The following is an 18425-nucleotide window of genomic DNA, read 5'->3' on the forward strand; positions in this document are numbered from 1 at the left end:
TCGATTTCTCAGCCAAGCAGGGTGAACAAACGGGACGTTTTTCGCCTACAAAAATATTATTTTTGGAAAAAAGGAACATTTGCTATCTAACTGGGAGTCTCCTGAGTGAAAGCATCTGAAGTTCTTCAAAGGTAAATTATTTAATTTGGTTGCTTTTCTTATTTTTGTGAAAATGTTGCCTGCTGCCAGTAGAGCTAGCATAGCATTATGCCATGATAAACTTACACAAATGCTTGTGTAGTGTTGGCTGTAACACATATTTTGAAAATCTGAGATGACAGTGTTGTTAAAAGGCTAAGCTTGTGTTTGAATATATTTATTTTATTCCATTTGCGATTTTCATGAATAGAAAAAGTTGCGTTATGGTAATGCGCTTGAGGCTATGATTACGCTCCCGGATACGGGATTGCTCGTCGCTAGAGGTTAACAGTCTGATGGCCTTGAGATAGAAGCTGTTTTTCAGTCACTCAGTCCCTGCTTTGATGCACCTGTACTGACCTCGCCTTCTGGATGATAGCGGGGTGAACAGGCAGTGGCTTGGGTGGTTGTTGTCCTTGATGATCTTTATGGCCTTCCTGTGACATTGGGTGGTGTAGGTGTCCTGGAGGGCAGGTAGTTTGCCACCGGTGATGCGTTGTGCAGACCTCACTACCCTCTGGAGAGCCTTACGGTTGTGGGCGGAGCAGTTGCCGTACCAGGCGGTGATACAGCCCGACAGGATGCTCTTGATTGTGCATCTGTAAAAGATTGTGAGTGCTTTTGGTGACAAGCCAAATTTCTTCAGCCTTCTTCACCACGCTGTCTGCGTGGGTGGACCAATTCAGTCTGTCCGTGATGTGTACCCCGAGGAACATAAAACTTACTACCCTATCCACTACTGTCCCATCAATGTGGATAGGGGGGTGCTCCTTCTGCTGTTTCCTGAAGTCCATGATCATCTCCTTTGTTTTGTCGACGTTGAGTGTGAGGTTATTTTCCTGGCACAACACTGCCAGGTCTCTGACCTACTTATAGGCTGTTTCATTGTTGTCTGTGATCAGGCCTACCACTGTTGTGTCATCAGCAAACTTGATGATATTGTAGATGTGTTTGGCCACGCAGTCGTGGGTGAACAGGGAGAGGACTAAGCACACACCCCTGAGGGGCCCCCGTGTTGAGGATCAGCATGGCAGATGTGTTGTTGCCTACCCTTACCACTGTAATATTTGTGTTGTGGAGAAATGACCAGGCCGGAGACGGGAGTACAGTTAGTTTTCGTTTAGTCAAAACCCCTCGTGCTCTACAGTTCCCGGCATCCCAGTGCGCATGTGCATTTCCTATTAGGTGTAGTAACGTAACACTGCCGTAATGCATTACTGCTTAGTACCAGCACAGTAACTAATATAAACAGATGTACATCCCAGATACTACAACCACCTGGGGGCAGCACGTCAGAAAGTCCTGGATCCAGTTGCAGAGGGAGGTGTTCAGTCCCGGGATCCTTAGCTTAGTGATGAGCTTTGAGGGCACTATGGTGTTGAATGCTGAGCTGTAGTCAATGAACATCATTCTCACGTAGGCGTTCCTTTTGTCCACGTGTGAAAGGCCAGTGTGGAGTGCAATTGCGATTGCACCATCTATGGATCTGTTGGGGCAGTATGCAATTTGGAGTGAGTCTAGGGTTTCTGGGATAATGGTGTTGATATGAGCCATGACCAGCCTTTCAAAGCCCTTCATGGCTACAAATGAGTGCTATGGGTCGGTAGACATTTAGGCAGGTTACCTTGGTGTTCTTGGGCACAGGGATTATGGCGGTCTGCTTGAAACATTATGGTATTACAGACAGGGAGCTGTTGAAAATATCAGTGAAGACACTTTCCAGTTGGTCAGCACATGCTCGGAGTACACGTACTGGTAATCCGCCTGGCCTTGTGAATGTTGACCTGTTTAAAAGGTCTTACTCACATTGGCTACGGAGAGCGTGATCACACGGTCGTCCGGAACAGCTGGTGCTCTCAACGGTGAGCTGTAGTCAATAAATAGCATTCTCACATAGGTGTTCCTTTTGTTGGGGCAGTATGCGAATTGGAGTGAGTCTAGGGTTTCTGAGATGATGGTGTTAATGTGAGCCATGACCAGCCTTTCAATGTACTTCATGGCTATCACTAGATGTTGGAACATTGCTGCGGGGACTTGCTTTCATTCAGCCAAGAGCATTAGTGAGGTTGGGCACTGATGTTGGGCAATTAAGCCTGGCTCGCAGTAGGCGTTCCAATTCATCCCAAAGGTGTTCAATGTGGTTGAGGTCATGGCTCTCTGCAGACCAGTCAAGTTCTTCCACACCAATCTCAAAAAAACATTTCTGTATGGACCTCACTTTGTGCATGGGGCATTGTCATGAAACAGAAAGGGCTGTGATGGAAATGTTCTTGTTTGTACATAATCGTAAGATTAGCACAATGCTGTGATTTTATAATAACCTCTCTTGGTTGGGTTCATGCCAGTGACTGGATGATTGCCTAAAGGAGGAAACCACACTATCACTCATAAGCAAATTGACAGTACGCCCAGAACATTATCGTGGGACAAGAGAAGTGGAATAAATCAGTCAAATACAGGAACCAACCATGCTTATAACTTGTTAGTGTAGCAGTATAAAAGGACTGAAAGGGAACCTCCCTTTCAGAGTTTTTATCAAGTTTGTATTGAGTTTGTGAACCTCTACAGCCGTAATAATAAAGATGGCTTTATTTAGTTTGAGTCCTTAGTGGTGGATTTCCACAGTCTACACTCGCCCCTCATTGTATGCTGCAGCATTAAGATATCCCTTCACTGGAACTAAGGGGCCCAGCACGAACCATGAAAAACAGCCCCAACCATTATTTCTCCTCCATCAAACTTTACACTATACATTCGGGCAGGTAGTGTTCTGATGACATCCGCCAAACCCAGATCTTTCTGATCTGTCCATCTGATGGCCAGAGTGTGATACAAGCGTATCCAGAGAAGGCGTTTCCCTACTCCAGATTCCAATGACGGCCATCTTTACACAACTCTTGCCAACGCTTGGTATTGCGCATGGTGATCTTAGGACATGGAATCCCGACGAACAGTTATTGTGCTGATGATGCTTCTAGAGGCATTTTGGAACTAAGTAGTGAGTGTTGCAACCGAGGAAAGATGATTTTTACACGGTACGCGCTTCAGCATTTGGCGGTCCCGTTCTGTGAGCTTGTGTGGCCAACCACTTCACGGTTGAGACGTTTTTGCTCCTAGACATTCCCACTTTACAATAACAGTACTTACAGTTGACTGAGGCAGCTCTAGCAGGGCAGAAATTTGCCGAACTGACTTGTTGGAAATGTGGCATCCTAAGACAGTGCCACATTGAAAGTCACTGAGCTCTTCAGTACGGGCCATTCTACTGCCAATGTTTGTCTATGGAGATTGCATAGCTGTGTGCTCGATTTTATAAACCTGTCAGCAACGGGTGTGGATGAAAAAGCTGAATCCATTCAATTGAAGGGGTGCCCACATACTTTTGACCATGTAGTGTATCTGCTGAATTTAGTGGTGAATCAGGGGCTCTGTTCAGTTCTTACTTCTCTTGTTTTATAGACTTGATGCGCTCCATCAGGTTTTTCTCAGCCTCCGTGTCAGAGTCCAGTGGCTCATCGTTCTCAGGGACCACCGTCAAGTTAGAGCACTTCTTCTCATGCACCTAGGAGAGAGAGAACACACACAGTTACTCATGGCACCTCAACGAGTAGCAAGTCCATACTGCACTGGTTTAGAGGATGGGGTGGGGGTGCCTGTGTAACATCATCATGCATAGTGTTTATTAATATCATGCCTGTGTCATTCCAGTGAGCTATGGTAACTAGAAGAAAGCATGCGGTTTTGTCATGATGAGTAGGGATAAACAGACACTATTAAACTGTTATTCAAGCACACAACATGTAGGAACATGTCAGTATCTGGAGTGAGGGTTCTTATAACGATTTTACTATTGAATGAAGCTGGAGTCTGCAAATCAAAGCAATGCTTATTTTACTCCAGGAGTAAAAGATATCATCAAGAAGACAACTCATCCCCATGTCAATTATAAGGCTTGGTTCCGGTTAACAGGGAGAATCCACAAACCATCCATCCAATCCTGAGGTTGTACAGTGGGGAATCATATGTGTTCCATACAGCACAAGCAGGCTATGATCAAGAATTAATGTCACCAAATACTAGTCATACCACAAACAAGTCACATGTAGAAAAGACCAACATCAACCCACACCGTCACTCTGAAGAACCTTCACATCACAGATACTAAGGGCTGAAACCAACATGCAGTATAACAGGGGTCTAACATCTAGACTATAAAAGGTACTAGTAGTAGGTATGCAGGCCTTTGTTCTCGCAGTACTGACACACACCTAGCACTGACAGCACACCTAGCACTGACAGCACACCTAGCACTAACACACACCTAGCACTAACACACACCTAGCACTAACACACACCTAGCACTGACAGCACACCTAGCACTGACAGCACACCTAGCACTGACAGCACACCTAGCACTGACAGCACACCAAGCACTAACACACACCAAGCACTAACACACACCTAGCACTAACACACACCTAGCACTAACACACACCTAGCACTAACACACACCTAGCACTAACACACACCTAGCACAGAATCAACTGATCATTGTCTTCGCCTGGATCCAGGTGTGTAACTGCTCGGCTATAACAAAAGCCTGCCCAGTTGCTCTCCAGAAACATAGTTGGGAGACCACTGCAGCACTGTATACCACTATATTCCACCAATTAGTATGAAGAGGAGAGAGGGATGGGTGGCGGGTCATCGACTACTACAAGTCATGCACAGACGGTTGGTTAAGACAAACCGCATCTAGCTACCAGGAGGACCAGAGCAACGTGGATACGTACCACCACTCCTTTGTAAGGAGCAGAAACCCTGAGGGGCAAATGCCAGTGCAGCTGAAGAAAAAAAAAGGAGAACCACAAAACAATGAGCAGTAAGCCATGGTGGATATTGGACAATACACTGACACTCAAAATCAAAAACCTGCAGCCTTACTGGACTAGGAGTGTCGTAGTACTGCCCTGCCCTACAGTATGTAGTAAATACAGTTGGTGACTATGGTCGGTCTGTCTACTGAGTCTATGGACCTGGTAAGTGTCAGTGTTGGGATCAATTCCATTCCAATTCAGTCAATTCAGAAAGCGACAGAGAAGCATTGAGGAAAATTGGAATAGAAATATCAGTTTGTTTCCTGAATTGGCCCCAACCATTGGTAGTGTCCAGACAGACCAGACCATGTAGAATAGTCCTCACCGTGTTCTGTCTCTTGAGTTTGAGCTGGTTGATGGCCAGCGCCTCAGCGTGCTCCAGCTGTTCGATCTCCTCCAACTTCTCATTGTAGCGTCTGATTTGCTCGTTGATCAACATCTCCACACACCTGGGACACAGAGACATTACCTGCTAGTTAGAATCTCTATTGAGGTAAAGGCACTGCAATGGTTTCTGTACAGTGGGGGTCGTACCTAGTTGCCTGAACAAAATATTCACTTAATAACAGCAAAGACTAGGGTTGAGATCAAAAAAATCCATTCTAAGTGGACTATTCTTATTGTGGGATTTTTAAAATTTAAATTGATTTAAACTGAATTGATAAAAATAAAACAATGTTTTATACACAAAGTAACAGTGGTTTCTGTCTATGCAGTGATCAGAGATACTTACGTGGTGGTCTTGGCCACGTCCTTCATGCTCATGAGTGGGTCGGCGCTGTCTGGGCAGCGGAGGATGCAGGGGGCAAACACGATGGCCAGGGAGTTGGGAGACATGCGGTTGTGAGACTCATCTTTAGACACTCTGGAAGAGAGAAAAATATTACTTGTGGAATATTATATATAGCAATACACACTGCAATATTGCCCCAGCCATGAAGAGTATGTACTTGACTAGATGGAAGAAAAGTCTTTCCAAGGTGTTGAAGCATGCGGTGGGGAGCTGTTCCAACACTTTGTAGATGGCATGTAGCTGCTCTTGCTTTTCAGGAAGTTCTAAAGAGACGAGGAAAACACAACAACGCCACAATGTAGGGATTGATGACAGTCAACAATATTACACATTTTAACATTCAGTGGAATACAGGTAACTGACCAAATAAAGGAAACACCAACATAAAGTGTCTTAATACGGTGTTGAGCCACCACAAGCCGCCAGAACTGCTTTAATGAGTCTTGGCATAGATTCTACAAGTGTCTGGAACTGTAATGCGACACCATTCTTCCACGAGAAATTCCATAATTTGTCATTTTGTCAAGAGTGGCGGAAAACGCCGTCTCAGGTGCCGCTGAGATATGGTGACAGACACACACACACACACACACTTTGAGACCCCTCTTTCAAAGTCAGAGATCTCTAGCCATGGTAGTCAAAATAATGGGCAGCTGGACCTTAAGCATGATGGGATGCTTTAATAGCTTAATTAACTCAGGAACCACACCCGATTTCAATATACTTTGTATCCCTCATTTACTCAAGTATTTTCTTTATTTTGGCATTTACCTGTAGATTAGTAGAACATACCAAGGAGAAGATAACCCACCTGGGCTGATATAGGGACTCCCCCTTGTGGATGCATTTTATATAACACAATCCAAAATGACAAGAGTAGCCATCTCTCCCTTGATCATGGAGAAGAGGGAGGCAGAGCTATAACAGGACTCACCCACGGCCCGAAGGAAGTCATTGTAATGAGTGAAGGTCATGAGGGGGTCAGGCAGCTTTCTCAGCCACTGTTTGATCAGCCCTGTCACTGTGTGGATGGGGTAGTTCTCCAGGCACACTGCGTGGGGGTCTGCCACACAACACAACATCAACCATTAGACAGGTCATGGAATGGGAACATGAAGAGGTATACTTATGTCATAAATAAGATCTACATGGGCACGATGAAACTTGAAAAATACAACTACTCTTGTGCTTGTGTAGGTGTTTAATGTTAAGTCTTCCGTACACCCCTCAAATGAACTGTTACCCAAAGCTCTCTGGTTTACTGTTTATAATATTTTGGGCTGGCCCTCACCAGTCTCCATTAGCTGGTGGAGCTCCTTCATGCGGTTGGCGGAGCCTGATTTGCGGTAGATTCCTTCCGTTAACAGGCCGTTCATCTCGACATGCTCCAGCATCATCTCCAGCACTATGGGAATGGGGTTGTCCTCACTGGTCAGGTGACACAAGCGCACCCCAAAGTGCAGGCCTCCCGACTCCTCGTCACTCTGCACACAGATAGACACCAACAGTAAGATATGTTAGTCAATAGTAACCAATACAGATTTAAGATTCACACCTAAACCATGGAAGTATGTCAATGTCGTTTACAAATATGTGAGGTCAATGCCCACCTTTTTGGCACAAAACGTGCAGCAGTCTGTGACAATTTTGCAGAGGCACTTCTTGTGGCACACCATCTTACAATCTGGAAGAATAAAACCAGAATGGGAGGCTATTAACATTTGTATCCTTGACGACCCAGAATATAATGTTAATGTTTCACGTTATGTATGTTTAAAGCATGATCAACATTCACATCAATCATTGGAGACTGTTATCCTTGTTATTTGGGGCGGCAGGGTAGCCTAGTGGTTAGAGCATTGGAATAGTAACCGAAAGGTTGTAAGTTCAAATCCCAAGCTGACAAGGTACACAATCTGTCGTTCTGCCCCTGAACAGGCAGTTAACCCACTGTTCCTAGGCAGTCATTGAAAATAAGAATTTGTTCTTAACTGACTTGCCTAGTTAAATAAAGGTCAAATAAAAAAATAACACATCTATCACTCCAGTGTTAATGCTAAATTGTAATTATTTCGTCTCTATGGCCTATTTATTGCCTTACCTCCCTACATTTGCACACACTGTGCATATATTTTTCTTTTGTGATATTTAATGTACGTTTGTTATGTGTAACTCTGTTGTTTTTGTCGCACTGCTTTGCTTTATCTTGGTCAGATCACAGTTGTAAATGAGAACTTGTTCTTAACTGGCCTACCTGGTTAAATAAAGGTGCATTTAAAAAAATATATATATGTATACACATATTAGTTGTTACTAGAGTGTGAGAGTTGTCAGAATGTGTGTGTGTGTGTGTTTGTTTGTCTGTGTGGTACTCACAGCTGCACATGTAGACTTTCTCCATGCCTCCGATATAGGAGTTGCACTGGTCACACGACTGCATGATGTTAACCTGGTACGTGCTGAACACATGGTCCAGGGGGTTCTCCATCTAAACAATCATACATTGTGTATATGTATCAATGTGTCCAATCATTTCATAAAATACATATATTTCTATAGAGAACAAAGAGTGGACAGGTTTAAGGATCGGCCCTTAGTTTGTACTTACGTTCTTGTATTTTTTCCGCCTCTTCTTCCGCGCTTTAGCAGGCTGAAATACAGACAAAACCGTCAATATTTAATTTATTGAATCCATAAAGACGGACAATAATCAATATCCATGTATTCAGTACCAAAAATCAGTGTTAAAAAAAACAATGATATTTTATTTTTTGCATTTTACAAATAAGAACATTCAAAACAAAAATGAGAAGACAGACAACAATATAACAAAGTGACAAACTTAGAAGACAACAGACAAAAATGTAAATGCAATAGAAGGCTACAGTACATTTTATACATTACGTGTGAAACATTACATGAGGATTATACAGAGATGCAATCAATGTTATGCGAGTGGACATTCTCCATATAATCAAGAAAGGATTGCCAAATTCTAAAAAGTGTCTCTGACTTATTCCTCAAGCAGTACGTCATTTTCTCCAGTGGGATACAACTATCAACTTCAGATACCCGCCTGCCAGTTGCAATGTGGCAATCTGATTTCTGTTTCAAGGCAATAATTTTTTTTGCCAATTGCTTGCATCATTTCTGTTAGCATTATTAGTGTGACTTTGCCTAAGATTGGAATTAGTGAAGTTAACCAGTAGACAGACCTCCGGGTCTAAAGGGAATGCAGCCCCCTGAATTGAGGATACGGTATCGCTTACTCCTTGCCAGAAACCGTGTAGTTTTGAACGTAGGGGGGGAGATACCAGGGTTGAACTTGTGCAATGTAGATGAGGTGATATAGAGCTGATGGAGGAAATTAAACTGGATCAGTCTATCTGGAGTTTAATGTGAATGTAACACCATCCCTGTATAGGTCACTCCATAGTCCCTCATCAAGACGAATACCAGGATCTTTTACCCATCTAAATCGGGGTTTATCTAGCTACGGCAGTGGTAGTCATGACATAAGAGCATCGTAAACACAGGAAATGGTCTTGAACAGTGGTTGGTCTGCATGGCAAAGTTGTTCAATAGGTGACATCTTAAGTAGGTTCCATTGGCCCTTGAGAGTCACCCTAATAAAATGTCATAGTTGTAGGTAACTAGAGGTCCTTGTTAGAGAAGTTGTATTTCTGTTTCAGCTGTTCAAAGGAAATTAGAATTCCCTCATAACAATGTTCTAGAAGAGTGATTACCTTATCAGATCATGGTCTAAAGTTACTATTCTTGAAAAACCTTTGAAAATTGCTTGATTGGGAACCATGTTCAACCAGCCAGGTAATATATTCTGAAATTAGGGAGGTTTAAGCCCCCTTGACTGTAATCAAGGGTTAGTTTGTCCAGGCTAACCCTAGGAGTTTTGCTGTGCCACAAACTGTCTGGTCAGCTTGTCGAGAGAGGAAAAGAATGCTGCGGATACAGGGATGGGGAGAGATTGAAACAAATATAGAATTCCGGGCAGGATATTCATTTTAAATTTACCCATTAGAGAGAGCCAAGTCCATTCATTTACACAGGTCACCCTACAACTTTTGCAACAAGCCAGCCAGATTGCGTTTAGAGGTTCTTCAGGTTACCATCCACCATTCTACCCAACTATGTGAATCCCATAGGTGACCGTCTAAAAGGCAACTGATGCTTAATGGTATGATGGTCAAAGACAGACAACAGTAAGATCTTAATCAAAATTGACCTTATATCCAGAGAAAGAACTAAAATACTGTAATAGATTCTATAAGTGAGAGGTGATGTTCTGGGTTTGTTATAAATAAGATCAGGTCGTCCTCAAAAAGCGTTAACTTATGGGTATGGGGGCCCATCTCAAAGCCATGTATGTCAGGGCCCGTTCTAATGGCCTCCACCAACAGTTCGATGGCAAGGGTGAAGAGGTGGGGGCTAAAAGGGCAACTATCTGTTCCCCCTAAAGAGAAGGAAAGAGGAAGTAATCCCATTCGTAGCAATACTAGTTTTAGGAGATTTGTTGAGTGATTTGATCAAGGTTACAAACACGGTGCCTAAACTGAACTTTTCCAAAACGCGAAGAGATATGGTAATTCGACCCTATTAAAATACCTTTTTGGCGACGAGGGAGACTGCGACACTAGGTATTTATTTTTTTGTAAGGTGAATTATATCAAAAAAACCTTCTGAGATTATGGGAGGACAATCTGTTAATTATGGATCCAGTAAGATCTGGATTGACCAACAGGGGGAGGCATGACTCCAGTCTCTTAGATTGTAAACTGGTCACCAAGATGCTATCTGTTTTAAGGAGAGAGATTGGTCAATAGGTGGCACACTTCAGCGGGGATTCCCCTTCCTTGTGAATTACTGTAATCACAGTTTGAGTGAAAGTCTCTGGAAAGCAGTTGTCCTCCCCGGCTTTTTAAAGTACCTCCATAAGGTAGGGGACCAACAGCCACTTGAGTACTTTATAGAACTCTGGAGGGAAGCCAGGAGATTTATTAGAAGGTAAAGATTGAATGTCCTCCAACAATTCAGGGACTGAGAACTGTGCGCTCTGTCTTCCTCTGACAGGCAAGGGAGGTAGAGCAAGGAGCGAAATGTCGATCTCTGATAGAACATGGCTTGATTGGGAAGTATAGGGAACCTTGTAGTATTTCTTAAAAGTATCATTAATTTCAGTAGGGTCAAAAGATCTCATTAGTTAGAGTTTCTATAGCATTAATTGCCCTCTTACTTTCCTCTGCTTCCAGTTGCCATGCCAACACTGTGCTTTCTCTCCAAGTTCATAGTAACGCTGTTTTGATTTAGTAATGCCCCTCTCAACTTGATACGTGTTCAGAGCATTATATTTCAGTTATTTATTTTCCAAAAACCTTTACAGGACTTTTGTCTGGCACCTTTGGTAGGTTTTCTCTAGCTCAAAGACTTCAGATTTAAGGTCATTCAGTTAGGCACAGTGTTTTCTTTTCAACCATTTAGTCCAGTCAATGAGCCTTTCCCATCAGACTTTTAATGTGTCCCAAAGAATGAAACTGTCAGGACCAGAGGGTTTATTTGTCAAAGTAAAAACATTGATCTGCTCTTTGATGAATGAAGGTTGCTTCAGGAGTGTAGAATTTAGTCTCCATATATATATGCTTGGTAGGAATGGAGATGGCTAATTCCAGAGGAGAATGGTCACAAAGCAATCTGGTGAGACAATCGGTATCTAACACTATGAAACAGTTGGGTTGACAGCAAAAAGTGATTTATGTGTGTGTTGTGTGGGTGTGAATAAAGAGTAGTTCCTATCCTGTGGGTGCATTCGTCTCCAGACGTCTAGTAAATTGAGATCCTTCATGAATGAGCTTGAACATAAACATATGGTCATCGAAGTTAGGAGCATAAATATTCAATAGGGTCCCAGACAGAATAAATATGCCCCTGCACCAAAACAAACCTGCCTGAGGGAGCAGACATGGTGTTGCTGACACAAAAGGGGATGTGTCTACTTATCAAAATTTCAGTTCCTTTTCAGGCCGCAAAAATGTATCCTACCCATTCCCTGTTTAATTTCTTGTGTTTACTGGCTGTACAATGTGTTTCTTGTAACACAACATCAGCCTTCAATAGTCTATACCTTAAGAAATTATCCTCTTAACTGGGATGTTAAGATCTTTTACGTTGAATGTGACATATTTTAGTGGATTAAACATGGGTTGAGTTTCTAATATATAACCGGATGATAATTACTCACATGTAAATATTCAGGTAATGTTTCAACTTTGATGTGAACACTGAAGTGACCTATGTCTCTCTTTAGGAAGGAAACAACAATAACAAAAAAACCCGACCAATTGTCGGACTAAAAGCACAATCAAACATGAAAACACTTGTAGAGAGACGATGTAGCTTGCTTTCCATCTTGCTCTTACTAGCTAAGCTTTGGCATGAACTAAAACCTACGAGCGCTCTACGTTGAAAACAAACTTTGTGAATAGTCATTTATGGCGGAATATTTGACTGTCAACAATAAGGGCTGCTTGAGTCTCTTTTCAGGAGAAGAGGAGAAACAGAAATGGGGAAAAAGCAATGGGCCTACTAATTTGTTTCGCCCGGTGGATATTGTCAAAACCAAAATATACTCCCCTGTAAATGTAATAGAACTCACCACGGGAAAAATAACTCAGTTGAAAATGTCCAAATCAACTGTAGCGACCAAATCACGTTGTAAACAGATCCAAATTCCAAATAGACATCAGCAGTTCAGTCCCAGGAGAGCACAAACAAGAAAAATCCCAAATAAACTGCGTCAAGACCCACAGATAGACCCACAGATAGACCCACAGATAGACCCACAGATAGACCCACAGATAGACCCACAGATAGACCCACAGATAGACCCACAGATAGACCCACAGATAGCCGGTGATGTTCTTGTCCTTCAGGGCTTTGGCAACTGATTTGAACTGCTTACAACGTCTGTCAAGATCCAGGCGCATATCCGGCTGACACTCTTGCCATCGGTGGTGATGTCCCCTGTGGCTCTTGTGAGTCGCAGTATCTTCATCTTGTCCTGGAAACGGAGGAACCTGATCAGGACGGTCTGTGGAGGCTCATCTGGTGTGGGTTTTCGGTGTTAAGGCTCTGTGGGCGCATTCGATTTCCAGCAGCTTAGTGTAGTTGGTTATGCGCAGGACATCAGGGATCCATTGAGTGAAGAAACAGACAGGGTCACGGCCCTCGCTGTCCTCCTTCAATCCCACCACATGGATATTGCTACGTCTACTCTGGTTCTCCATCAGGTCCGTCATGTTTATGAGATAGGCATTGTCCTTCTGCAGCTGTTTGATAACTTGATCATGTCGGGTTACGGTATCTTCAGCTGTGCTAATGCGAAACTCAGCCTCAGTCATTCTCAAAAGGAAAACATTCAGGGAGGATTTCAGGCTACCAATGGAAGAATAAAGTTCAGCCTATTTATTGTACATTTTCAGTGAAAGACCTTCGTTACCATCTTACATTTCCTGGAGGAGAGTAGCAAGCATTCCTAAGTCTCAGAAGAGGCTACTGAGAGGAACAGTGTGGAACTGTCATCTGCGTTATCAGGGATAATGCTTATCTTGCTAGCTGTGGCGTTATTATCTTGGGATTCAACAAAGTTTTGGTCATCCTTCTTGCCTCTCGGATTGAGGTCCATGGCCCTTGGGAAGGTAAGCGCTTAACAGTTTATCAGCCGATGTTAGAATATTGCTTCAACGTTGATATTTAGGTAATAATAGGATAACTTTGAAGAGCTCGGTTTGTTTAATGTCTGCTCAGCTCCGCGGCATAACACGCTACGAAAGTGTTGTTTGTGCCAAGTGTTACAGCACAAACCAGGGTGCTTGGAGTTTGCTACTACGATAATAGCCCTATGACAAATATGCAGGGTAATCCTTCACCTTGGCTGGTTCTGCCTCCTCCTTTTTGATCTCTCCCCTGATGAAGCCGTCCAGGACTGACTGGAACAGGTTGACCACCAGCTGTACCTCTCCCTTCTGCTTCTCTCCTGCCAGGCTGATTACCCTCTTCTGGTAGCCCCGCATCAGACCCTTGTAGCCAATATGGTGCGTCTGTCCACCATGGGTGAGAGAAAGAGAGGGGAATAAAGCAATTATCATCCATACACGGGAGTCACTCAATTGATAAAGCAGCTTCTATATCTATAGGCCTTGCGTTCCGCCACTCACCGGGAGAGAGTACATGCCCTTGATGGTCTCTCTGAACTGCATGGTGGCTGTGATGAAGATGTTTTCTGTGGCAGACAACTGCTTCCCTCTGGAGCGGAAGTCATTCACCTACAGAGAGAGAGAGAGTGGGAGTTTAAAGGGAAAGTTTGGGATTTTTGGAAGCCCTTTATCTACTTCCCCAGAGCCAGATGAACTTGTGGATACCATTTCTATATCAGTGTCCAGTAGGAAGGAGATTATGGGTAGATTCATGAGCCAACGCTAACTATCTTAGCTAAGCTAGCACTAACACAAGATAAAGGGCGTCATTGCCAAAACCCCAAACTATCCCCTTAATCATATTGTGGAGCATACTATAAGTGTATTTCTCCTATATGCACCTGAAAACTACAAGAGGTGTGTGACTGAGATCAACTCTCATTTCAGTTAGCTTTTAGCTGTAACATTAATCAGAATATGGTTGGACCTGATTCCCCAGGAATTCGTCCAGGTGTCGGAGCTCGTTGGCATTGGTAATCTCCCTCTCCAGAGAGGCGTTCCATTGCTCTGACACATGCGTGGCCCGGCTGATCTTGATGGTGGGGTTCTGGCTCACTGCCCGGCCTCTACTAGCAGGGTCTGGGTGGGAGCGGGATGTTTGTGAGAGAGGCAGGGCTGTGTGGAACAAAGACGGACAGACAAACAGACAGAGACAAAGAGACACAGAAACAAAGAGAGAGACAAAGAGAGACAAAATTGTCAATATGTTCAAGCATCATTATATACAATATTCACTACTTTACCTTTTCCACATTTTGCTGTGTCACAGCCTACATTTAAACAAATGTAATTGTATATATTTTTGTTACTGGCCTACACACAATACCCCATAATGCCAAAGTCAAATTATGTTTTTTAAATTTTATACATTAATTAAAAATTAAAAGCTGAAAAGTCTCGAGTCAATAAGTATTCAACCCCTTTGTCATGGCATGTCTAAATAAGTTGAATAGTAAACATTTAGTTAACAAGTTGCATAATACGTTTCATGGACTCACTCTGTGTGGAATAACTGTGTGGAATAATAGTGTTTAACATGATTTATTAATGACAGCCATATCTGTATTTCAAACACAGATTCAATCATAAAAAACAGGGAATTTTTCCAATGCCTTGCAAAGAAGGGCACCTATTGGTTGATGGGTAAAAATGTAAAAGCAGACATTGAATATACACTACCGTTAAAAAGTGTGGGGGTCACTTAGAAATGCCCTTGTTTTTGAAAGAAAAGTACATTTTTTTGGCCATTAAAATAAAAGAAAATAGATCAGAAATACAGTGTTGTTACGGAGGCCCATTATCAGCAACCTTCATTCCTGTGTTCTAACGGCACGTTGTGATAGCTAAACCAAGTTTTATCATTTTAAAAGGATAATTGATCATTAGAAAACACTTTTGCAATTTTGTTAGCACAGCTGAAAACTGTTGTGCTGATTAAAGCAATAAAAACGGGCCTTCTTTAGATTAGTTGAATATCTGGAGCATCAGCATTTGTGGGTTCGATTACAGGCTCAAAATGGCCAGAAACAAAACTTTCTTCTGAAACTCGTCAGTCTATTCTTGTTGTAAGAAATGAAGGCTATTCCATGCGAGAAATTGCCAAGAAACCGAAGATCTCATACAATGCTGTGTACTACTTCCATCACAGAACAGCGCAAACTGTCTCTAACCAGAATAGAAAGAGGAGTGGGAGGCCCCGGTGGACAACTGAACCACTCAGGGGTTTCACCATGAGTTCAATGGTGACCTTAAAGAGTTTAACGACCGTGATAGGAGAACTGGATGGATCAACAACATTGTAGGTAGTCCACAATACTAACATAATTGACAGAGTGAAAAGAAGGAAGCTTGTACAGAATTAAAAAAACATTCCAAAACATGCATCCTGTTTGCAACAAGGCACTAAAGTAATACTGACAAAATAAATTGGCCTAAGGCACTAGCTGTGCCACTAGAGATCTTGGTTTGAGTCCAGGCTCTGTCGCAGCCGGCCGCAACTGGGAGATCCATGGGGCGGCGCACAATTGGCCCAGCATCGTCCAGGTTAGGGGAGGACTTGGCCGGCAGGGATGTTCTTGTCCCATCATGCAATAGCGACTCCTGTGGTGAGCCGGGTGCAGTGCACGCTGACACAGTCGCCAGGTGTACAGTGTTTCCTCTGACACATTGATGCGGCTAGCTTCGGGGTTAAGGGGGCATTGTGTCAAGAAGCAGTGCAGTGTGGCTGGGTTGTATTTCGGGGATGCATGACCTTCGCCTCTCCCGAGTCTGTACAGGAGGTGCAGCGATGGGACAAGACTAACTACCAATTGGATACCACATAATTGGGGAGAAAGAAGTAAAAATAAATAATACAAATATATATATAAAAAAAGATTGGCAAAGCAATTAGCTTAATACAAAGTGTTGGGTACCACTCTCCATATTTTCAAGCATAGTGGTGGCTGCATCATGTTATGGGGAAACTTGTAATCCTTAAGGACTGGGGTGTTTTTCAGCAAAGAAAAAAAAGAAAAAAGAAACCAAATGGAGCTAAGCACAGCCAAATCCTAGAGGAAAACCTCGTTCAGTCTGCTTTCTACCAGACACATTTCAGCAGGACAATGATCTAAAACACAAGGCCAAGTCTACACTGGACTTACTTACCAAGAATATGGTGAATGTTCTTGAGTAGCTGAGTTTTGACTTATATTTGCTTGAAAATCTATGGCAAGACCTGAAAATGGTTATCTATTAATGATCAACAACCATTTTGACAGAGCTTGAAGAATTTTCATAAGAATAAATGGGCAAATGTTGCAAAATTCAGGTGTGGAAAGCTCCAAGAATCGTACCCAGAAAGACTCAGGTGTAAAGACTTATGTAAATGGGACATTTCTGTATTTTATTTTTAATAAATTTGCAAAATGTTCTACAAATATGTTTTCACTGTCATTATGGGGTGTGAAGATGAGAAAAAAACATTTAATCCATTTTGAATTCAGGCTGTAACACAACAAAATGTGGAATAAGGGGTATGAATACTTTTTGAACACACTGACCTTACAGTAGATGTAAAGTAAAACAAGCTGTAAAATGTATGTTTTTGGGACTTGAGAGCCTTTTACATATATTGTTTTGGCCAGGAAATGAACACTTCACTTGATTCCAAACTCGTTTTTTGGATTTTCATATCACTTTGTTGATAAAACATCTCCTTTTTAATTCTCTATAACTCCAAACTGTGACGCACTGCCATAGCAAGAGGCGAGAGCCAGTTTCACAGTCAAAACATGATGAAAGGTCCAAACTATGTTGTTATGATAGAGCTTAATCCTACTTGACTAATTATTTACCAGAAAGCAACTTATTTAAGAAACAAATCCATTGGAGAAATACACCTGTATTTTCTATCTGGGTCTCATGTTCAGGAAGTGACTGACCTTGTATCCCCCCCTATATCACTGCCTTCTTCCAGCACCTTTACATGAGTAAGACCACTGCCATTTCCAGGCCAGATGGAATCTTAGCACAAATACCACCTTATTTCACAGTCCCAGAGAAACACCCAAACTTATACAGTATACGCCACTAAAGGCAAGGACAAGTAATTTGACAGCATATGGGGCGGCAGGGTAGCCTAGTGGTTAGAGCATTGGACTAGTAAACGGGAAAGTTACAAGTTCAAACCCCCGAGCTGACAAGGTAAAAATCTGTCGTTCTGCCCCTGAACAGGCAATTAACCCACTGTTCCTAGGACATCATTGAAAATAAGAATTTGTTCTTAACTGACTTGCTTAGTTAAATAAAGGTAAAATAAAACATAAAAAAAATATGCCGGAGACAAGCTAAATAGAGAAGTAAGAGATGTTTTTCCAGATGGAAATGTGCCATATCGGGTATCTAGGATAATCAAGTGATGTCAACATATGAGAGATTCACTTTGAATTACCATGTGACTTGACCAGGAACAAAATGTACGCTCTAGTTATTATAGCCTATTGTAGAACTAGGACCCAGAGATTTTCCTGGTCAGGTCACATATTTGGTGTGCCCCAAGGCTGCATCCTAGTGCCTCTAACCTTCTCCTCGGTCGCTCAGGTCTCCATCGTCAGGAGTATGAGCTTCTTTATGGGAACGTTTCTTCAGGATCTTCCTCAGGAACCCTGAGGATCTACAGCACACACAAACACTCAACACCACACCATCAACACACTCATACAGTAGGAGTCCATACAAAAACACTAATTGTAACATTTATGGGTTATTGATGTGTATTATGGTTTTTAATGGGTTTGACTGTAAATAGGCATAGGTGAGTAATGTATCCAATCCTACTAATATGAACAACATAATTACAAGAGTAATTAT

General features: G+C 42.5%; 1 protein-coding gene across 8 annotated transcripts in view; it reads right to left on the reverse strand.

Moving 5' to 3' along the window:
* Window positions 1-18425, reverse strand: part of LOC123998601 (unconventional myosin-IXb-like) — a 128711-nt gene that overhangs the window by 7131 nt on the left and 103155 nt on the right. For 6 of the 8 annotated variants that reach the window (XM_046303615.1, XM_046303632.1, XM_046303668.1 and 3 more), the window contains 14 exons: window positions 18137-18228; window positions 14503-14690; window positions 14037-14144; window positions 13749-13919; window positions 8417-8458; window positions 8185-8296; window positions 7419-7492; window positions 7100-7292; window positions 6743-6871; window positions 5966-6071; window positions 5749-5880; window positions 5341-5464; window positions 4932-4982; window positions 3582-3700 (listed from right to left, as the gene is read on the reverse strand). In XM_046303615.1, the coding sequence (XP_046159571.1) occupies window positions 3582-3700; window positions 4932-4982; window positions 5341-5464; window positions 5749-5880; window positions 5966-6071; window positions 6743-6871; window positions 7100-7292; window positions 7419-7492; window positions 8185-8296; window positions 8417-8458; window positions 13749-13919; window positions 14037-14144; window positions 14503-14690; window positions 18137-18228 (1641 nt within the window). The remainder of the gene's footprint in view (window positions 1-3581; window positions 3701-4931; window positions 4983-5340; window positions 5465-5748; window positions 5881-5965; window positions 6072-6742; window positions 6872-7099; window positions 7293-7418; window positions 7493-8184; window positions 8297-8416; window positions 8459-13748; window positions 13920-14036; window positions 14145-14502; window positions 14691-18136; window positions 18229-18425) is intronic. The other 2 variants (XM_046303623.1, XM_046303677.1) reach the window with 1 other exon arrangement.

Source organism: Oncorhynchus gorbuscha, linkage group LG02 (assembly GCF_021184085.1).
Source record: "Oncorhynchus gorbuscha isolate QuinsamMale2020 ecotype Even-year linkage group LG02, OgorEven_v1.0, whole genome shotgun sequence".
NCBI lineage: Eukaryota > Metazoa > Chordata > Actinopteri > Salmoniformes > Salmonidae > Oncorhynchus > Oncorhynchus gorbuscha.